The 23,401-nt window shown below is 45.1% G+C and overlaps 1 protein-coding gene across 4 annotated transcripts in view; it reads right to left on the bottom strand.

Annotated features, from left to right (window-relative positions):
- Nucleotides 1-23,401, bottom strand: part of LOC142582731 (phosphatidylserine lipase ABHD16A) — a 141,929-nt gene that overhangs the window by 17,964 nt on the left and 100,564 nt on the right. For 3 of the 4 annotated variants that reach the window (XM_075692731.1, XM_075692754.1, XM_075692745.1), the window contains exon 21: nucleotides 9,484-9,985. The exons of the other annotated variant lie outside the window; for it this stretch is intronic. Coding sequence is in view for 1 of the 3 variants with exons in the window: in XM_075692754.1 (XP_075548869.1) it covers nucleotides 9,951-9,985 (35 nt within the window). In the remaining 2 variants the exon portion in view is untranslated. Of the gene's footprint in view, nucleotides 1-9,483; nucleotides 9,986-23,401 lie in introns of those variants that run through there. 4 annotated transcript variants of the gene reach the window in all.

Below are 23,401 nucleotides of genomic sequence, written 5' to 3'. Positions count from 1 at the left end.
AGGCAGAATCATACCGCATGGACAGGCTGTTAAAACCATTTGAAGTCGGGAACGACATAGGCTTGTTCCTAGGAAATTTTGAAAGGACTTGCGAGAAGATGAACTTTGGTCCAAGTACATGACCACAGCGGTTGCTGTCTATGTTGCCGTATGAGGCTGCGGAAGTAATCGCCAGACTCAGTGCGCAGGATGCATATGATTATGCAAAGGTTAAAGCTAGTCTTTTGAATAAGTACCGCGTTTCAGCTGAAGCTTTTCGGCAAAGGTTTAGAAGTACAGGTAAGAAGGATGGCAAGGGGTATCCGGAGTTTGCATTCGGCTCAAAGGCCAACGTAGTCGAGTGGTTGAAAAGCGCAGAAGCATACGAGAGCAGAGACATGATTATTGAATGCATGCGTTAAGAGCAGTTTTACAAAAGCATCCCACAACCTGTGAAACTGTGGGTGCAAGACAGAGGAAAGGTAAACACTGTGGAAAGGGCGGATAATTAGCCGAAGAGTATGCAATGCATACAAAGCTGAACGCCGAGGACGGAAATTGGGACAGTCGAAAAAAGCTGACCAGCTCAATGAGAGCGGATCACTAGGGTGTCAAAGTTCACGCCTGCAGGAAGAGCCAGCTGACACACTCGCAAGCGAGACAGGGTCGTTATTATCACCGGCCTCAAAGAACTTTGATCAGCTCTTACGTGTGGACAGAGTCACTGGCAGCGGAGCAAAGTAATTATGACATCTTAGCTAAATTGCACCAACCAGCTAAAGAAGGCATTGCTAGGCGCAACGTGACGATAAAACGGGGGATTGTTGTATCGGCACTACAGAGACCGAAAGGGAAGGATTCTAGATCAGTTAGTCGTGCCTACTAAGTATGGGGAGGACCTTTTGAGTCTCTGTCATGGAAATGGGTGGTCTGGCCACCTAGGCATAAACAAATCGAAGGAAAGGTTTGCTTATGGACTGGCCTGGCTGTTTCAAAGACGTCGAAAACTTTGTAAGATCGTGCAATGCCTGCCAGCGTTCGGGTAAACCAGGAGAAACCTGGAAAGCTCCACTAAAGGTAGTGCCCTCAATTTCAGAACCTTTCAGACGACTTGTGATAGACACGGTAGGGCCTCTACGAAAGACAAAGTTGGGTTACAGGAACTTGTTTACCATGCTCTGTCCGGCTACAAGGTTTCCGGAAGCAATCCCTCTGAAAAAGCTCAGCTCCACTGAAATAGTAGATGCGCTTTTAACAGTATTTGCACGAGTTGGGTTTCCAGCGGAAATTTAGGCAGATCAAGGGTCAGTATTCACCAGCGCACTGACTTCCACATTCTTACAAAAGTGTGGGGTAAAGTTGATACACAGTTCCATCTATCACCTTTAGTCAAATAGTGTAGAGAGGTGGCATTCAGTGCTTAAGCAAGTTTTGCGGGCGCTCTGTTACAAACATAAGGACTGGGAGAATTGTCTTCCGGCCACTCTGTTTCCTTTGCGAACGGTTCCTCATGAGTCTAGAGGGTTCTCGCCAGCAGAACTAGTGTATGGGAGGACACTCCGTTCTCCACTGAGAATGTTAAGAGAGATGTGGGAGGAAAGAGTCCAGCAGTGGTAAAATACGTGCTAAATCTGCTGGAACGACTAAGTGCAATCCAAGAACTAGTCGAAAAGAACATGGGAGTAGCTCAACAGAACGCAGAGTTCTATTACGACAAGAATGAGAGGCTGCGTACGTTTAACGCCAGAGACCAGGTAATGATCCTCAAACCTTCAAGAAAGAACAAGCTTGAAGTTCACCGAGACGGACCCGTAAAATTGTTGCACAAACTTTCAGATACTAACTATGCTCTGAAAACGCCCGGTCGCAGGAAGGAGGTTAGGACATACCACCGCAATTTTATGAAGCCGTACGTGGAGTGGAGTCATTAACTTTACTATCAAAGAGAGGGATGACACTAGTACCGAGTTTAATGGGTATAAGGCGACCTCCAACTCTGAAATCAGCCTCGAAGAAGTGGTAAAACATTCGGTAAGCTCGCACACTCTCAGACCCGAGCAGCTAGAGGAGCTAAGAGGGCTGTTAGGTGAATATCTCGACAGATTCAGCAATCGGCCTGGTAGAACCGAACTAATAGCGCATGAAATAGAGCTGACATCCACCGAATCCGTAAGATCAAATCCTTACAGGGTGTCTCCACGAGAGAGAGAAATTGTGGAGGCAGAGATACAGCGCATGCTAGAGTTGGGAGTTATTGAGCCTGCTGAGAGTGACTACACGTCACCGCTAATACTTGTAGAAACCCCTAATAAAGACCCTCGTTCATGTGTTGACTACAGGAAGTTCAATGCCATCACTACGAATCGGCTGTACCCGATGGCCAACATTGAAAAACGAATTGAAAGAGTTAGCTCTGCTAAATACATTTGAACTATAGATCTTGTGCAGGGACACTGGCAAGTTCCCCTTTAGAAAGTGCCAGCCGCTATGCCGCATTTACCTCGCCTGTAGGCACTTTTCGTCCTCAGCTTCAGGCTGAATAACGCACCGTTTAGCATCTCTAAGTTAATGGATATTGTCCTAAAAGACTTGCAGGAGTTCGCCTTGCCATATCTTGATGATGTAGCAATATTTTCGGACAGCTGGAAACAGCACGTATCACACCTCAAACAGGTGTTCTCACAGATGAGGGAAGCAGGCTTAACGATGACGGCAGAAAAGTGTAGATTTGGCTGTTCACAGGTTACTTATCTGGGCCATGTTGTTGGCCAGGGCACGAGACGGTCCGCCGAGCTGAAAATAGCTACGATTAGAGATTTTTCACAGCTGCGCACGAAAACAGACATTCGTTCGTTTTTGGGACTTGTGGGGTACTATCAATGGTAAATTCCGAATTACTTGCAAATAGCAAGTCCTTTAACGGATGCCCTCCGAAAGGGAGCACTGAATAGCGTGCACTGGGATAAGGACAAAAAGTACGCTTTCAAAAATTTTTAAACGGTATTGGTTTCCTGTCCTGTGCTTCGCGCACCGGACTACGCAAAGGAATTTATAGTTCAGTGCGACGCAAGCGACAGAGTTATGGGCGTGGTACTTATGGGCGTGGTCAGGTCGGCGACGATAATGAACATCCTATCCTCTATGCCAGCCATAAACTAACTGTAAGAGAGGAAGCCTACAGCGCTTCAGAACTGTAAGAGAGGAAGCCTACAGCGCTTCAGAGGAGGAATGTGCTTGTTTAGTTTGGGCAGCCCAGAAGTTGTCATTACTTGTACGAAGCGAGGTTCGTTTTCGAGACCGACCACTGTACTCTGCCGTGGCTCAATCAAATGTCACACAAAAATGGCCACTTGCTCCGTTGGAGCCTCTCTCCAAGAGTACAACTTCTCCGTTAGATACGAGAAGGGAAAGTTGCATAGCAATGCAGATGGTTTGGGCAGCCTAATTTGAATTCTGCGTTTAGGGATCCCGCCTAAATTTTGGGGTTGTTATCGTTAATTTTGTTAAGCCAAGAAGATCCCCTCTCATTTAGCAGGACTCCATACATGACTGCTGAATTTGACAGCACAAAATTCCTTCAAAAATTGACATAGCAAAATGCAGCATTTGTTTGTTTCTGCACTCGTGTTTCCTTTGAAGCCTAGCAGGTCTAAAGTGAGATCCAAGAAATGTCATCTCGGCGATGAGACGTGTTGTGGGGTTCACTTTGCAGTTGCCTGTCCTTGTTGGATGCTTTGGGGAGGTATCATTTTACAGCTGGTCGCTGCAAGCTAAGGCATCCTCCCCTTGCCACCAGCCATTCTCTTCCTGCCCAGCAGTTATCAGCACTGGCCAGTCGAGATTTTCTGGGCCATGGAGGAGCAGTTACAATCATCCTGCAGGGGTACTGAAGTGCAAGCCTTTCACAGCCCGCTGCAATTGTTTCGATCGACCTGCGGGAGTAGCGATCTTCGGAGAAGCGACCTTCGAACCTTTCCACGCGCCAGCGAGTCTAGCCAAGTCCGGCAGACTGTGTATTGTTGGTTGATTTTCTGTCGCCTTCACGGTCTACTTGGAGCAAGGGAACTCCGGGAAAAGGGGTTTTGTGGTGCTTTCTCACGGGCCCCAGAAGTGGCCACAGTCAATTGACAGAAGCGGCGGTAGCTGCGGGGGTCAGCTATGAAATCGAGAGGTGCCTGCTCTGGTCAAGCATATCAACCAGTCTACAACGTCCCACTCCTTTCGGTGTGTTCAGTGAAACCACAGTGCAGGAGTGTGTGAACCCTCCCCCTCAAAGGCAGGTCGACTACGACTTTGGACACTCCTATTGGACGAAGGTTGAACGGCAGTTTTCCCTCACCTAGGGATCTAGGGAGGACAGAGGGTTTTTAAGCAGCTGTTTCGCGCTGCTTGATGTGCATTCTCTTTCAGTCATGCTAGACTGATGAAATGTAACATTCTCCACCCTTCATGCAGATATTGTAAATAAATTTCACATTCCTTGTTCTCGATGAGAACAAGTCCCTCCTTTCAATGTCATCAGCGTGGATGAGTCGGACGACGGCATGGGCCAGCTACCACTTATTTCATGCCCGACCCCAATCCTTACAGCGTACAATTCGACCAGCCATAACAATGCAAGTTACTCACCGTTTAGCCATGATCCTCTTTTGCTCCTGGACATTGTACTTCCACAAATCACACAATCACACACTGCTTATGTCCGTGATGCGGTTTCTACGGCAGCAGAGGGCCGTCAGATTGCCTGCGCTCGCCTCACAGATTCCCAGGCTTCGGATAAATCATGTTACGATACGCGCCATAAGGACGTGCAGTATTTAACTGGCTCCCTCGTGCTCCTGTGGTCACCATCTCGTCTTGTGGGCCTATCAGAAAAACTTCTGTTGTGATATTCAGGTCCCTACCGAATCCTGCGAGCTTTCGGATGTGACGTACAAGATTGCTCCCGAAGAGCCAGGCCCGTCGTCTGTACAGCCAAGAACTGATGTTGTTCACGTCTACCGTTTGAAGCACTACATGCGTGCCTTTGCCAGGCCATAATCGCTTGCGTCGGGTCGGCGCTCCAATCCCACTGGCATAGTGTCACGATGCAGAACAAGACGTGCAGACAAGAGACGATGACGAAGTAGTAGTGTTGTTGCTGGGGTGCTTTGGCTGCCATGTTCTAGTGTCAGCTGGTGCCTTCAGCATTCACCTGGCGAAACCAACATTCGTGCATGTCTCCACTTCGCAACAATATCTAGCTCTATGTTTTTATTGTGATAGCAATTATATGGACACTCCAGGCGGATTTTTGCCGTCACCGTGATGTTCCGTATATAGTCCAAGTGCTATAACACACTCACCGCGCAGTGTACGCTGTATGTGTGAGTGAAAGCATGCAAGGGAGGCCGATGATCCTGGCTCAATCCGGCGCGCGCAAAGGAAGAAGGAGGAGAACAAACGCGCTGTCTTGTGTCATGCAAAAGGCCATGGGGGGATGGGAGGATGGGAGGAAGGGGCGTAGTGCTCCGGCAGCAGCTGTGCATTTCGCAACCAGGCGCCAGGGGAACTGACAATCGTGGCTCAATCTTGCGCGGCATATATGGAGGAAAGCAGGGGGAGGCAGCACGGGAGGGAGGGGGCTTCGACTCCGCCAATAAGTGCATACTTTGCACGACCGCACGTGGTCGCGTGTGCCGTATCTTGAATGGGATCTGCAGACGGCTCATACTCTTGTGCGCACTGTGTTCTAGCCGCTCGTGTTGAAGCGATAGCCCACACAGTAACTTCGCTTGCTGCTGCTACCGCGCCACTACACTATGCTTGTTAATTCGGTAGTAAGCGAATGTTTCAAAGTTTATCTGGTCGATAAAACTACCATCCTTACTTTGTATAGCTGTCTACTAATTTACTGTCGCAATCCATGCTTCACCTTTCACGCGAAACTGCGACTTTAATAAGGCTGCGACAGCCTCATTTTCAACTACTCTTACACTGGCGGAGTTGCTGCCACAAAAATGGGTTGCTATTTGTTTTTCTCATGCCTGTGTACAATAACTGTCATGCACACTTGTCACTATTTCCAATGCTACATAAACATGAATGTGACCACATACTGAAAAATCCTCAAAATGTTCTACAACATTGTCCTTGCAACCACCGTGGAATTGACCACTGCAGGTGATAAGCATATAGAAAGTTAATATAAGAATACTAGCCAATGAGTGTGGCCTTTGTGCTTAGCTGCCAATAGTGCAGTACTGAAAATGAATCCATTTATATGATAACCTTCTACCTGTCATTCACCAGAAAAGCTTATGCTGGAGTTTAGTCACTCTTTCGGAAGGCAGCACAGTTAAAGGGAGGCATTATGTTTGCCACGATGTCATGATGGCTTTATTACTCCATGTGTGGCGATGTACATCCACCTGCCGGCTATGCGAGTCATACATGTCATCCTAGATTATGTTTGTGAGCCAGCATAACGTTTGCTGGTGCTCTTCCTTTGACACCTCAAGACAGGTTTAGTGCCAAGGAACGTGGGTTATCAGGTACATAATGCTCAGCTGACTCCACTGTATTATCAAGCAGCGGTGGCCATCTTCAGAGAATTACAGGCCCTTGACCTAGATATACTATATGCACAATTAGTACCAGCTTAAACTGGCTGATATGACCGTTTTGAAATGTGGGTCACACAACAGCATGCCACAAATACTTCATTGAACACAGTTAGGCGCAAGTCACACATGGAATTCTGCGGTTGATGTGCAATGACAACGCAACTGGCAAATGCTATCTTCAAGGACAGGCTATTTCGCTAAGTCAAAGCTGATAATGCATGGTGCCCAAATTGTGGCTAGACTGAAACAGCCCTTCATGCAACGTATCGCCCAATGGCAAAATCACACTGTTCCAGATCTAAATGTCAGTCATTACTATCATTTTAATGAATGCCCATGTTTTCCTCTTGGAATACCTTTTTGCTGCTAGAGAGCCAATATCCACCTCTGGCCCAGATGTGAAGAGTTGTGAACATATAGTATTCTGCAATGCAGCTCTAGGTGAACTAGTTTTGTGCCATTGATCATGCTGCTAATAATCTGTCAGGTATAGTGCTGTACATGTCTCAGTAAATTTTCTTTACTGTGGTCAGTGACTCGAGCATAATTGGTATAATATGGATGAAATGTGAATTTGTCAAACATTAGTGGAACTTCCAAATAATAATAGACTTGATAAGGATAAAGTGTTTTATATTCTGGGGTTTTATGTGCCAAAACCACATTATGATTATGAGGCACACTGTAGTGGGGGACTCTGCATTAATTTTGACCACCACGGTTCTTTAATGCGCACCCTATGTGCGGTGTACGGGCATTTTAGTATTTCACCCCACTGAAATGCGGCCGCCATGGCAGGGATTTGATCTCACGCCCTCAGGCATAGCAGCGGACTCAAAGTGGTGTATTTTACAGCGTGGATGTGATTTCATGACACTGTTGTGAGCAGAAACAAATTTATCTTTACATAGAATTCATTGACTCAATTGTTCTGACAACAATTGCAACCAATTTCAACAAGCACAATATAATTAAAGGCTGCTTTCAATTCTTGTTGGCCCAGGACTAAATGTAGCAAATGGTTACACAAACACTCCAAAAATCTTTTTTTTAGCTGCCATAAGGAATGGAAATTCTGTTATAATTAGTATACAGGGTGTTCCAGCTAACTTTAGCTAACTTAAGCAAATATATCCCAGTGTGCTATAGAGGGACACCACTAAAAGCATGTTGTCAGCCACTTTATGAAGCAAGTCAAAAGTTTTTTGTTTTGGCATTATATTTTGGTTGCATAATTAGTATAAATTAATTGATCAACTCTGCAAGTCATATATTTAAAGACAACTTCTAACGAGGAAATTGTAGGAAACATCTTGAGGAAACATGATTCAGCAGTGTTTAGACTCATGTTTATTATGTAATCATTTTTTCCATGTTGTAAAGAAAGTCTGCGAAATATGAAAATACCCACATGACAATGTGTTTTCATGCAGTGGTAGTGGTTCTCTCAAATGTGCTACACATGAATGAACAGCGCACTTGGCCAAGCATGCTGCTTCTGAATAAGTGAGAGGGCAGTGATACAGGTGTTGGGCTTCAAAATTCATGCGAGTGATTGGTGGCAATTGCACTGCTGAAAGCAACAGGCAGCCATTTATGACAGTGAATGCAAAGCAAAGAACTTGAAATCGTCGCCGCCCTATCAGTTTCTGTGTGGCAGCCCATCGATACCAGCGCTGAAAGGCGCTGTTCATTCATGTGTGTCATAATTGAGAGAACTGTGATTGCGGTGCGCAAGTGCGGTTGTGAGAATTTTCATATTTGGCAGGCTTTCTTTAGGATGTGAAAAGAATGATGGAGAATGTAAGTACTACTGAAACATTCTTGAAAGCTCTACAATTTTCCTCATTGGAAGTTTTCACCTAAATTTATGACTTGCACAGTTGACTAATTAATATTGACTAATTATTTCTATAATGCAAAATTTGTGATTTGCTCCATAGAGCAGCTGAGAAGATTCTTTGATGACCTTCCTGCCGCCCACACAAATATTTTTAAACCTTGGTTAAAATTAATTGGGACACCCTGTAGAGTGCACGCGAACTTATGGTTCCATTAAGTTCCCGTTTAGTTTTCAGTGTTATCCTTCATACAGGAATGCTAGAAATGAAGATACCTTTTCCACTCGCCAAACTACCAGTAAGGTCACAAATAATGATGCCTGAACACTGTCATGTGTACATTGTTTTACTTTGTGCTGGTTATCATTTCTCACAGATTCAGTTTCTCACAGATAATCAATTTATCGTTCAATGCAAGACACGCCCTACTGTATCAGAAATTTCTTTAACACTGTGGCCAATTCTATAGTGAAAGCGTTTTGTATAATGAGATTCTGTGCACAATGTGAATACTATTCTACATTTCAAAACGTAAGTGAGCATGAGCGATTACTCTAGAATGTACAGCGGACGGCCTTGATTCACGAGTTGAGATTTGACAACCGATGACTGTGCTCACCACCCTTGTGATACCTTTTACTCAATCCTCCTCTCTGTTACAAACATGCAGAAACACAGATGTACATGCTTCACATCCCACTTCCTGACCAGTCCTGAATAGCACTACAGCATTGACCTGACTGTACTAGAAAGCTTTCTTCTTTTTCAAAGGGCAAACTGATACAAGATTTGTGGTGAAACAATTTGGATACAGATGAATGTAAAGCAAGAGATGACGCCGGTACTTTTCACTACCGTGACGATGCAGCTGTGTACTTAAAATCAGTGGATTTATTAAATAAAAACCAGTTGCATTAATGATAGGTTAACATACGTGGGACAAATGTTATGCTATATGCATGAATAGTTCAAATGCTACTTCAAAAGATGAAAAAAAAAGAAAATAGTTGGCCAACATATAAGGGCAAGAAATGACTACTTTCACGAGTGTCCACCACTCAGTTCCCAGAAATAACATTTAATGAGACATTTTTAAAAACTTTTTGTTCTTTGACACAGATTTTGTGCGAAATGAGGATTTGCCATGGGAATGTAAAATGCAGGAGAACAAAAGTTACATAGGTTCTAATATCCACCTAACCTTCCCACTTGAAGCAGAACTAGCCAAGAGACTTTAGGAGTACCTTTAAAAATACAAGTTGTACAGAACCCGGCTGCTGTCAGACAATACTGAACCACTTACTCTGCAGTTAGTTGTATCACAGTGTACGCATAGAATACATTAAAAAAAAGCACGACCATTGTGCTAAAAAGAAAAGAAAAAACTTCAAAGTACAGCCTCCTGCTCCCCTAAGGGTAACCATTGAAGGGTAACGGGCTTCAGACAAGAACCACAATACACAAGTGCCAAAATGGTTCCAGGGTGCATGTGAGCTTATCCAGGACCAAAAAAAAGCACATCCTTCTACATTCTGGCTCGAGGAAGTGGTGGAGTCCGCTCTGCAAGGCAATAAAAAAAAAAAACTGCTGTTTTATCCACACACACCCCCAAAAAATTAAACAAATTGCTTGAAGTGAACTCAGATTCCTGGCTAGAAAAGGCTACTACAGCACCACAAAGCTTTCATCCAATCTAGTGTGTCTGAACTGTCACAAAATTAAAACTGGCATTACGAAAAAGCAGTAAGTGATGAACACTGTTCCTCACCTCTATTTTAGAGCTACGAGTACCATAAATTTGGAGCATGCATACATGGATAAGCATCAAAATGAGTGAACGTCTCCTAGTTTTTGCAGAATATAATTGTGTTCTTTGTACCACAGAACACCGCTATGGCATAAAAACAAAATCAGCAGTATTTGTCGAGTTAGTTGGCTGAAGCATGAGCAGCAATCTGCTTTCTACATTCATGCTGAGTTGGTGGCGGTGTATGGCAACGGTCACTGTACACCTCCACCAGCTCAGCATGAATCTCTTTGGCCTTGTGTCCCTTGAATTGCAGAAAGCGGATCGCTGCCTGTGTTTCAACCAACTCTCTCAACGAATGCTGCTGATTTTGTTTTGATGCCGTAGTGGCATTCTATGGTACACACAATACAATATTTATATTTCGTTAAAGATAGAGAGACATGCACTCATTTTGATACCAACTGTGTACACGTGCTCCAAATTTATGGTGCCTATAGTACAAACTTTATGAATGCCCCTCGTATGTTCCTGTCAGGAGTAATTGGCTAATCAGCCCTGAACTATTATAATGTATGCAGTGGAAACCGCAGAATTCTGCAGTTTACACACAATGTTCCACAGCAGCTAATCAATCAATCAATCAATCAATCAAATCTTTATTTCCAACGACAGTTGGGGCTCCCTTAGGCGAAAAGCGGTAGTAGCACCACTTGAAAATACCTAAAGGGCCACGTACATGACAGCGGTATTACGATTCATACGTTCAAAAACAAATTTACAATAACCAAGTAAAATATGCAGTTCAAAAAAAAAAATTAAGAGGTTGTGCAAATACAACAACGGAACAATAGAACAAATAATGTCAATATATAAGTACACTCCAGAACAGTTGTACATTATAGTTCTAATATTCAATGTTCACGTGAACACACATCATAAAATGACGAAAATAAACGTGTTAGAAGGAATAATGAAACATACTTGATCATGTTCGGGCAGTACAAAACACATTAGACAAGAGTTAGAAAAAATTCACGCATTTCTTTTTTTGTAAACGTAGAAAAGTTGGCGTCTTTCTCTTCATATTTATTAAGTAGGGACGGCAGTGTGAATCGAAGAGACTGCAAAAAATAGGCCGTGCGGGAACGAGGAACAAGCCACTTGTCGGTGCTGCGGGTGCGTGAATCAGTGTAATGCATGCTTATATTAGATAAAAGCAAAGGTAACTTCCAAGAGGAATCATCCCATCTGAAACAGTGTGGATGAGCAATGATGTCAAGTCCCACCTAGCAAGGAGGATATGTGCTATTTCCCACAGCATGCAGTTGATATGAAGATGTCAATAGGCTCATGTGGTGTGGTGGTCTGTGGGCATGAAGCGAGATAGATGCACCAGTGAATGCGATGTCCTCACCCAGATAGTCATGTAAACTGTGGTTATGCTATGCAGCAAGTTAACTTAATCCATGAACACAGCACCTTGGAATTATGAGGCAGTAAAGTTTGAAAGACTGCTAACCCTTTCTGGACCTCTAGGCAGCATAATGCTTTGCAGGAAATATCCCACATAGAGACAAACAAACAGGAAAATTATTTTTTTAGTAATGCGAGTGTCAGCAATGCTAATTACACAATTTGTCAACATTGTGCCAGATAAATATGGCTCTCCCTGAAATTTCCAAAATATCCATGCATTGCATGCTGACGTTAGGTCTCTGCAGCCTATTTTTGGAGCCTGGTGCCTAATGCATATAACCTGCCTTGGATGGCACAAAAATGGTCTTCAAATAATCTGTGGCCACATTTAACACTATTATGATTGTGAATTAAGATGTCTGAAGGACCACATGCAGCTTACAACACATTGAGTTGCTGGTAGTTCAGGAGGAATACTTTCAATTCATGGCCGAAAATTCCAGTGTCAATTTTTTTCTGTAGTTTGCCTCGACTTTAGTCATTCAGATGCATGCAATAAATAATTTTCGTTACATTTAAAAAGTTCGGACAAGAAAGGGTTAACTGCCTGCAATAACAGATGGTGCATGAGGGGCATTGGCGTGGAGAATGCAGGACATGGCCTGTGAGTGACATGATTAGGTCACAGGAGAGAGGGATGTTTCTCAAGTAATAATGCTCCATGGCCCATATTAACCTACTGCTCCTACAAATTCAATTTAGGCAGTTGCTAAGGGCTATCCCATGAATTTCGGCGAAATGTCAGGTTGCATTTGAGATTACATTATCTACTACATCACAGTGCATTGTGTAATGTGTGGCTCTGCAGGTGTATGGTTCATGCATAAAAGATGCCAGAGAAACAAGTGAAGCAAAACATGCACTTGTGTAGACACAGGGCACTTTGTGGGAGGGGAGGCAGCAACATGTCATAGTTATGCAAACTACATTTGAACAGGTGTATTATTTGGCCGGACATTAACAACATTAACAACTGCTGGTGAAAAGCAGGGCTTGTCAAAGCGCCTGTGCAGCTTGAATATGACACTGGAGGTGACTGACAACAACCCAGGAGACCTGTGGACTGAGGTTACGGAACTGCTGCCTGCGGTCTCTTCCTTCGACAACTACGTGGAGAGCGAGAGTGCAGTGGCGGCCGACCTGACAACCGAAGAGATTGTTAACTGCGTTCACGACGCCTTCAGTGACAATGACGACCCAAAGGAAGACGACCGTGGGTCACCGAACATAGAAGATGAGGTCGTGTCGAACAATGATATTTTAGTGCACATGAACAAAGTCTGCACTTTCATCGCTCGATGCAATGACACACCCGATGAGGTATTGCGCAAAGTGGAAGACGTAGACGCATTCCTAATCGGTCATGCGTGCTGCACGCACCAGAAGAAAATCACAGATTTCTATAAAAAAGCAGCTTTGAAGTGAGTGAAACATTTTTATTTGAGAGTATGCTTGTCTGCACACATGTCTACTGCAAAGGTATGTCATTTTCATTCCTAGGTTTGTCCACTGGCTTATATCCGCAACTTTTTCATTACAACAATATTTCAAAATAACGAACAATTTTCGGCGGTCCCGTATGATTCGTTATATCAAGATTTGACTGCAGTACTGGGGTTGCTTAAACAGCTATTTTTTTTATTTATATCAAATATGAATGTTTAAAGAAAATGAAAAAGAAGAAGAAAAAAAAATGTCTGTGAATACTGTATCCAACAAAGGACATTTCTTTATTTTTTGCAAATAAACCAAAATAAATATTTCACGGAGGCTATGCGGTGTAAGGAACGAAGTGACTGCGCGTCCATCGGCTACAGTTGCTCGGTTCAACTACTTTATTCGCGCCCTGTTTTTCCCTGCTCGTGCACATGGTTATGGCGCACTTCCTTCTCAGTTCACAACACACTGCCACCCATGAGCAACGGACGAGATGGTTGATTATGACAGCAGTACCATGTCGTCTTCTTAACTTCACTCATTAAATATACTGCAGTGCCAGAGCTGTTCAAATAGGCTTCCAACAATTGAAGGTGCTGAGTCAGGAGCTTTATCTTACGGTTTTTCGCCTTTTTTTTCTCTCCGTAGAGCCACAATCCTTTATGAACTTGAAATCGTTCGTGCTTACCAAGTTTGCAAGCTGCCGGTGGTTTAACTGGCGGAACTGGTAGCTACGCTTGTTGCCCGTCTGCATTTGAAACAGCCTGGCGCACCTGCGGCGGCGGCAACGGCGGTTACTGCTGGCATCTGACCAGGCTGGAAAAATAGCCCACGAGTGATCCGATGGCGCGCGAGTGACTGGAGAAGGCGCCGTAGGAGGTTGCTTCCATTTCTTCTTGGACCTGTGTATCACGAGCAGGTCTTCCATGTTGTTGTTCGCATTTTCAATGTAGACGCCCCGAAGGCGTCGGTTGGTAATTTGGGGTGGCGGTCCGTGGGAGGTAATAACAGTGCTGGGAAAGTTGCACGGCATCCCTCGACCTTGGCTGAAGTCGAACTTAAGAGTAGTTGCATTTCTGGCGGTGGTAGACTTGCTGGTATGGTCAGTAGGATGTAGTGCTGCTGCTCGATGAAGGTGAGCTTGGTCCGAGATGTCAGTGCAGCCGCATCTGACCTGGTAGAGGTTGTGACATCCTCAATGCAATAGCACTTGTGCTGGGACGACTTTCTCAATGGCAAAGCAGTCATTCTTGTGGCAGTTGTCCTAGTCCGTGTCCTTTTTATTGTAAAATCATAGGAGGCCTGGACTCTGTCGTCAATACGTTGTACTCACGCTTATGGTTCCAACCACTGCTTTGCCGGTGGTGTTTGTTCTCCTGGCTGCGGTGGCAGTGGTGGGAGGAGCAAAAGTGGTAGCGATTTTGTGGTTTGTATTTCCGATGGTCACGCGATAGGCTCTGAATCTGCCACACCATGGGCACAATGTAGCGCGAGTGGGCATGTGTGCATGGATCGTTATCCAATGTGGGTTGTACCATTCAGGTGGTCGCTGACGTCTGTTCCCCGCACGTTGCATGGCGATTGGTCTTGGTTTGGAGTTTCGGTTGCTGTACGCGCGGTGTTGGTGGTCTGGTGTATGAGATGACGTTCGCCTGCTTATCAGGTATACAGACTGGATGTACCGCCTGCTGTCATCACAAAGTTCTCGGCCGTCGGCAGTGATCCAATGTCGGCACATGAATGAAGAAAAAAACAAACCCGGCTGATGGTGTGATGGATCATCTCGTGGTATTCGAGCGCCTCGGTGAATTCAGCTTCGTATTCGTCATTGTCGGTCACAAGCTCTTCTATTTTAGCGTGATCTCAGTGAGGCCATTGTCTCTGTCGTCGAGTTCGTTCAGGAGCACTTGCAAGTTGGTATGCAACGGTTCGGTTTCTTGCAAGGCTTCGGTCGCCTCAGCAATGATACGGGTAGTAGCACTTCAAATGGCATCGCGGTGATGTAGTCGATCCATGATCGGTTGCACGGACAGCAATCTCCTTCTCGGGTTTCACGGCACCAGCATGTAAGGAACAAGGTGACTGCATGTCTGTTGGCTTCAGTTGCTCGGTGCAACTACTTTATTTGAACCCCGTTTTTCCCTGCCTGTGCGTGTGGTTATGGTGCACTTCTTCCATTTACAAAAGCGGTAAACAAAGCATAAGTTTTTATTCTTCGATATACATGGATTCCAATACAAAATTGAAAAACAGGACTTCTGGGCAGTTTGTATGTGCGTAGAGTGAAATATGTGCAATCCTGACGAAGAAGCCACACTTAACCAGATGCTTGTGGACAGAAGAGGTAGTAAAATTCTAATGTAAGGCAAACACAAACTGTCAATATCATATGGAGAAGGAGCCAAGTATAATACAAAATCATAGAAAGCTTTAGTGATGCAACAATGATGACATGCACCTATGAAATGACACCTTACTTAACACGTTCACTGCGTAGCCCCTTATCATAGTTTTGAGCTCTGTGCGTCGTGGCCCACCAGTGGGTCACCCAATGCTTTCCGCGGGTGCGACGTGACACACCTGTGGGGCACACTTCTTAGGCTGTTTTTTCCTCCTGCTGAAAGATGGCTCTACAGGCATTTTCGGTCGCAGCTTGCGTGGGCTACTTCAATCATGTATGCTAGCGTAGAAAATCATCACGTGGTTAACTTGGCCCGTGCATTTCCAGGAAGTTGCTTCCCCTGGAGCCGCATTTTATAAGAATCCATTGTCCATTTTCCGCTCCATTTCGCGTGACGTAAGCCTGACGGAATCACCAGACAAAAGCAGCAAGCGACCAATCACAGAAATAAACAGCAGATACCCGCGTTGACGACAGCCTTCGCCATTCGTTGCGCGCTGTGGTTCAATATGGGCTGTAAGGTGCATCCAATAGTGAAGTCCGGTCGCCAATGAGCCAATAGTCAGGTTGCTTCCCACGGACGTCACCGAACAATAATGACCTGACGTAAAGGACCAAATGGATCATAAAAAACAAAATGGATAATGGATCCTTGTAGCATGCGGCATCTGGAGAACTTATCGAGTCATTACCGCGACTCTGCTCGCTTCATCCCCAGTGAACGCGACTGAAACGCGTTCTCAAGGATGTCCTTGAAAAACGGCGCCCTTTCTGTCTACAAAACTTGTTTTATGTAACTAGAGCGCAGCCAAGAGTTTCGGTCGTTCTGGTCCGAACAAGTGCCAGAGGCACTTGTTGGTCTCCCACCCTCGATTCTTCTTTCTTTTCCTGGGCATGCACAAGTTTCCACAATAAAGAGTTTGTGTTTTGAAGCCGTTGCCTGCTAGTTTACTACCCACCGACCAGCTCCCTTTTGTGGGCAACGCCACGTGACCCTGCGTTTCAGCATTCACCAAGCACCAAGACTCAAGAACAAGACCTCAAACTCGACATTTTATTGAAGTTTAGCAGAATGCGTTGTTGGGCAAGTTGGTTCATTGTATTTGGAAAGATTGCATGCGCTTTGTAGACGATCACAAGGATCGCTGTCCCGTCTTCTTCCTTGTGATCGTCTACAAAGCGCATCCAATCTTTCCAAACTTTATTGAAGTACTTCCAGAATAATTTTCGGAAGAAAAAAAAAAACAGTTCAAATCACAGCATTTGCAACTAAACGTCTTACGTGCCACCAGCTCACGATGTCTAAAACGTAGTCTATGTTCAGGAGTTCTACTCGTGCAGAAGATTGAAACATGGTAAACACATAAATGGCCTTCCCGCTCAATTAGCGCAAAATGTTACAACTTTCTTCGCCATTACCCTTGCCTGCTCTGGAATTCTGCGAGCTCTCAGCGATGCGTAGCATCCAATACATCTCCTTCGGATAGACCGTGCAGGTCCATCGGCCTTTTCCAGCGTATGGGTGTGCTTTGTTCCGCGTGTCCTTTCGGTCTCAATCTGAGCTGTGGCGAAGAGTGCGCGTGCCAACTCCTCGCGGAATTCGATGATTGGCGACGTTTTACCGTCCACCATTGAACGGACAACCCATGCGTTCACAACTGCAATTCCAACGATGAGGTCTACCGCACCTTTCCTATACCACTTGAGCCCTTTCCGTAGGCAGTAGTAGTAGGACGTCATTTGGTCACTGTAGTCTATGCCCTTTTTCGCCATGTTGTAGTCTATGACTGTGCGCGGTTTCATGATCGGCTCACCCTTTATAGTTTTTTTTTTTCGGTATCAACAAGGCTGGCGTCATGCTCAGCAACCGTTGTCATCATGAGAACTCCAACCACTCCAACCACTTCACTTTATCCAACCACTTCAGCACCTTTACGCCGTTGTGGGATTCAAGACCAACGACTTCCCCCTTTTTTTTACTGTAGCTTGTGTAGCTTCTTTCGGAAGCCCCTTTCGGTTCGATCAGAGTGTGCCACATAAAAATGTATCATCTTTCAACAGGCGTGACGCAAGCGGCATGCTCGCGTAGAAGTTATCGACGAAAAGTGTGCGACCACAGCCGGTGAAGCCAGCCATCAAATTTACTACTACTTCTTCGGCATGCCCCATGCCCGCTATGGCGCCAGATTTTCCGGCATATATTTGCACTTTCAATGTATAGCCCTCCTTCGTGCAGGCCTTGTATAGCTTGACTCCATACTTGTGGGCTTTACCAGGGATGTATTGCCGAAAGGCGAGGCGCCCACGCCACGGAATCATCGTTTCGTCAATGACAATCTCTTTGCCTGGCTCCAACACTGAGCATAAATTGCGATTCATTTTTTACATGCAGGGTCGAATACGATAGAGACGATCCTGCTGTGCGCTCGGTTCCTCATTATCTGCGAAATGCCAGAACCTTAGTAGCAGCAGAAACCGGTCGCGGGCCATGTTCTGGCGAATGCAGTTTACGCTGTACAGATCGCTTCTTGCCCAGTAGTACTGCAGATTAGGAAGCCTTACTAGACCCATGCAGATCAGTACACCAACGAACACTTTCATTTCTTGCACGTTTGTCTCAGTCCATTTCTTCACACGCGATTTCTCTTGTAAGACGTTCGAGTCTATGTACTGCTTCCCATACCTGTTTATCTCATGAACCATCATGTCCCAAATATCATCAGTCAAAAAAAGAGAAAACAAGCTGAGAGCATCATTGCTAGTTGAGAGGCTGATTAGCATAGGAGCGCTCGAATATGACATCGCTCTAACTCTATTGCAGCCTGAACATCACCATTTTCCGAATCCTCAGATACCGCTTTATCGCAAATGCTTGACTCACCATCCCACAGTTCAGAAGAACTTTACAATAACTCTTCGAGGCTGTCATCGTCGCTGCTTGAGCTGGGGCAGAAGTTGTGCTGCACGAAGTGTATGACAACGTATTTGGACTGCCGTGTGTCTCGGCGGATCCACTTCCACCACAGGGTCTTTTCTTCTGGTTTTCTGTACCTCCGTCGAATTTTTCGCAGTCCATCAGGATTTTTGAATGCTCGTAAAATATGGAAAGCACAAAGATGAGGACCACGAGGCTTGGCACTGAGAGTGAGCCAAGTTATTGCGAATACGACAGACTAATTCTTCACCTGAGCTCTTGCACACATTGTGAGCGCTTTTCAAAAGTATGTTGCGCATGTGGAAAGCTCCCGAACAAAAGTCTGGAGCGGGTAGCTGGAACATTTTCTGCGCCGTTTCCTGATAGCCGTCAGCTTTATCATCAGACACATTGCAAGCGCCAATGTCAATAAATACAGGCGCGCTTTATATCTCTGCCGCCATCTGTGATATGATAGTGGAAACGCATTTTCATGAATTTGTGGAAGCATATCGTCGCCGCACTGCAAGAAACGGCTCGTTGTTTGCGCCAGCACAGCTGGACTGCGTTGCGTGACCCACCGGTGGGCCACGACGCAGTGAACGTGTTAAAGAAGAATCGAGATAAATCATCAGGCAGCCTTAAAACGAGACACTACTGATTAAATTACTTTGCTTTCTAGCTAAGTATTTGCTGTTCCATGCACTTGCATGCTTAGGAACTGCTGCCATATCGTGGCAACAATGCCTCCTACAGCAGAATGTAGTTAGAACAAAGGTTTTAGGAACAACTATTCCTAATGCAGCTGGAGGAACATAACTGCACACCACTCCATAAACTTTGTCCTTTAAAACCTCACTAATCACAGTTCTCTAGCAATACTCTGCCCAAAGAAACATTTGCAAGTTGTGAACATGAAATTATTGAATAAAACATCAATTTAATACAAAGTATGGTTCAATTCATATCCTGAAAATATTTTCATACCACTAGTGCAGTCTCGTTCTCAAGTGTGCAGAAATGAGTAACTTCAAGTGTTGAAATCAAGCAAACCTGTGCAATGAAAAATGCACAGAGACAAATTATGAATGCCTTAAATGGGATGGACTTTTACTGTATTGGTATACAGTATAACCTCATTCATACGCTTTGAAGAACACCACGAGAAAAAACCAACGATCCGAAGTAACAAAAAAATTTTGACAGACTTAACTATTGTTGAAATCTATGTAAAGCTAAGCCTTGCGCGGATCACTGCGGCACGAGACGCTGACGCGCGTCGAGCTGGTGGTGCTCCGGCAGCCCGAGATGCGTTTTGTTGTTTTCCTATTGCGTGGTGCTTTAAGAGGGCGATGGGAAATTGAAACGAAATCAAGCTGGTGGGTGATGCCAGATGCTGCCGAAGCAAAACGCAATGCCCACATCGCGCCGCCTGCAACAGAATGGAGACGCATTTGAATTATCGCCCACTAAAAGCGTGCAGTATGCTACCAATGGCACCACGTACCACGCGCTGTTTGGGAGCAAACAGTTCTTAGCATTTGTTTCTATCTAAGAATATTCAGATGCTATTGTGTTGAATTTTGTGATGATGTGCTGCCAGCGAAATTTTGCTTGTAAAGCACACTTAGCCGCTAAACGCCTAAACTTCGTTGGAAAGCCAGGCTCTCAGCCACCAGGGGCACCAGTTTGCGGAGAGCAAGGGCGCGCCAACCCCAATTATGAGTTTATTGCTTAACAGCAAGAGTGATGAATGACGACCGGCACAGGGTCAAATGCCTCCTATTTTACGAGCATTTCATGCGGTATAATAAGGCACAAGCTGAGGAGGACAGCTAGTGGGAATGACTAAATTTTCCAAGTTAACATGAGCCAAATACACAATGTTTTAGTATAATAGCTTACTAGTCTAGTTTTTTAACAACGACAATGTAATGGCAATGTTCCAAAATAACAAATAAATCCAACTTGCTAATAAATGCATGTGCATATCATTATTCAAAATTCGAAGCTAAGTATTCATATTCGATTCGTGCTGGAAAATTTTGATACTTGCACGCCCCTACTTCCCACTCATGCTGAGCTCAAGATCCTAGCACTTCACTTTTTTTTAACAAGATTGCGAAATGCAGTGCACATTCTTTTCTTGACATGCGAGTCCACTTTTGTTTCTGTATGGGTATAAGTACATACATTTTATCTTCGCTGAAGGCAATGCAGGTGCAGCTGCCCCCATCGCAAAGGCCGTTTGCACCTAACGGACCTGGTCTTTCTGAAGCAAAGTATCAAATGTGGTTTTTGCTGCAATTATTTCCATTTGGCCTGCACTTGCCTCAGTGTTTCTTTTGGCACTGGAGCTCATAATCTTTATACCACCCTGAGTAAGTGCTGTCTTCAGGCTTGGGGTCAAGAGCACAGCCATGACAATAATTAGAAAAGACAGTGGTCCATGACAAGGCCCAAATGCAGCTTAATGACTCAGCCAACACCAACGTGGCTTGTATGGCCCCTTGTCAGCCAAGTGGCATCATGGATTATGTCAGTGTTGCCTGGGGCACGTTTCTTGCAGATGTCACACACCTTTTGTGCATTTTCAGACTCAATTGTTATTGCTGCTGATGCAGCCGTAAGGCGGCTGTGCTTACGATGTAGCCTCCTGTAGGACTTGCGGCGTAGTCCTCATGGGAATTGTTTATATAGGAAACAATATTGTTAAATGCATTTTGCTTTTTACCTGCAGACTGTACAGCTCTTAGGGCAAGCATGCTCACCTTGAATTGGTTGGTCTGCTGAGGGCAAGCACATCTTAAGGATGACCATAAATTGTTAGTAACTGTACAGTGGTCACGGACAAATTATTTTAGTAGCAAGCCTGATTTTGTCTCGTTTCTACATGATTCGGCATCAACCTACACTGCCTGCAGCTTGCTGCACCCAGCAGTTTATTTACTTTGCCTTCCTTTTAATAAAAAAAAAATTGCCTCGAGAACCACATTATCGCTACTTTCTCCTGAATCTTCCTTAAAGAACTGAAATTTATGCTGTTTTAGAAGCAGATGACAGTGCCTTTAAAATGTCGGTTCTTTTTTCCTCTTGTTGCGTGATTTCTTCATTGCTTGTACTTGGAGCTAAAATATGTGGCTGAATGTCTGACATGGGAACAGTTTACTCGCTGATGTGTTGCTGTCCTCGGCACACAGAGACGCACTGTCATGATCCCGCGCAGGCGCAGTGTGCTGATCACACATGGATGCACTTTGCTAGTCCCACACAGACACACTTTGCCTATCACCTGTTGACACACTGTCACGGTAACATCCAGATGCACTTCACGAATCATATGCGGGCATACCTTGTCAATCACATGTGGACACACTTTCCCAATCACACATGTGCACCAGTCAAGCCTCGACGGCATTACCTTCAACAGGTAGCCTTGCCCCTTGCCTTTTGCCATATTCTGTACACGTGGACAGTTTGAAACTTTCTTCTTTTAGGGCCAGGCCCATCACTACCCAAGTGTGTTAGTATGCCACAACAGTCGAGCATGTCACCGAAGCAGACAATTACATGCGCCGCGCACCGCTACCCTGACACGCGCAAAAGGCGCATATGTAATACGAACAGGCGGCAGCCAATAGGAATGTACCCTGCACCACATATGACTACAGTAACTAATCACAATGGTGATTTTGCTATTCCTTGCAGACTTTTGCTACTGTTATATTTGTGCAAGCAAATATGGCACTCCAGCTACCTTGACCTCCGATCTCTCCTCTTCACAATGATACCAAGATGGCAGCGCTGTTTCAAGGGAAAGCTGCACGATTCAAGGTGCAAGGCACCTTCTGAAGCCTGACTTTCTCCGTTTTTTATGACAGCAACTAGGTTTCTTGATTTCTCGATTTTCTTGATTTCTACCACGTATTTTGTTATAATATTTACCAGTGTGATAAAAGAAGGTCTGAGGAGAGCAAAAAAAAGAAAGAATTATTAAAGAAAGCATTTTGACCAAGTTCACCATTTCTGCTGTGTCCCATGCTGTAACCCACAGCAAAATTGTTTTAATTTGTGGGTCTCACGCTATCATTTATAACCTTAATTTAGCTCACCATAACAAAACGATCATAACTAGTCGCATAGGAGAGGCTTTGATCTGTGCAAAGAACTAAAGCTAATCAGATCTGAATTATCCTGGAAGTAACCAAAAATTCACCAACGATTACAATACTCCCCTAATGTGAAATTTGAGCACAGCTCTATATGCATTTTCATTTCGCGATATGTTGGCTGGCACGGACATTCTGTCTCGTGCAGCACATTCCAAATGGAGCGATGTATGACGAGTCTGCCTCGCTAATCGGGAGATCGCGAGAGGCAGCGCGTCAGTGGCGCGTGGGTGCGATTCACAGCAGCTGCCGCAGACACTCATGCAACGCTTTGTTTCCACACAGATGACGCGTGCTAATCTGGTGCCATATCATAGCCATCGTCGTTGCACAGCCCGTCTTGTGCAGCACTAAGCTTTTCTTTTCCCACTTTCATTGCACCAATGACGAAAGCGGTCCTTCGTCGCGGGGAAGTCGTGCCACCAGTGGTCAGTGGTGACAACACCCAAGGGAGCGTCACATCGAGCCTTACTCGTAGCTGCTCGCCATGGCCCCTTGCAGGAGCACTGATCCCCATCACACACACTGGTACCACGGACTGACCTGAGCAGCAGATGCCACGAACGAGCATAGCCCTCCCCACCTCATGGTACCCTGGCCCCCCTCAGAAGCACAGATGAGATCGCCCACGCGGCTGTGGATGCCATGGCCACCAGCAACTTGGCACATGCGGAGGCCGTCTACCCTCCGCTCCTCCTCTGCTTTCCTCCTCCTCTCTTCGCTATTGCCTTTCTTTCATCTACCGCTAAACTCCACATTCGCTTTCATTCGTTGCAGCGCTCATTCACTCGGTTACGCTGACACCTCCGACACTTGTCGCAGGAGCGGG

Source organism: Dermacentor variabilis, chromosome 1, assembly GCF_050947875.1.
Source record: "Dermacentor variabilis isolate Ectoservices chromosome 1, ASM5094787v1, whole genome shotgun sequence".
NCBI classification, from domain to species: domain Eukaryota; kingdom Metazoa; phylum Arthropoda; class Arachnida; order Ixodida; family Ixodidae; genus Dermacentor; species Dermacentor variabilis.
This window is presented reverse-complemented; position numbering and strand designations above follow the sequence as displayed.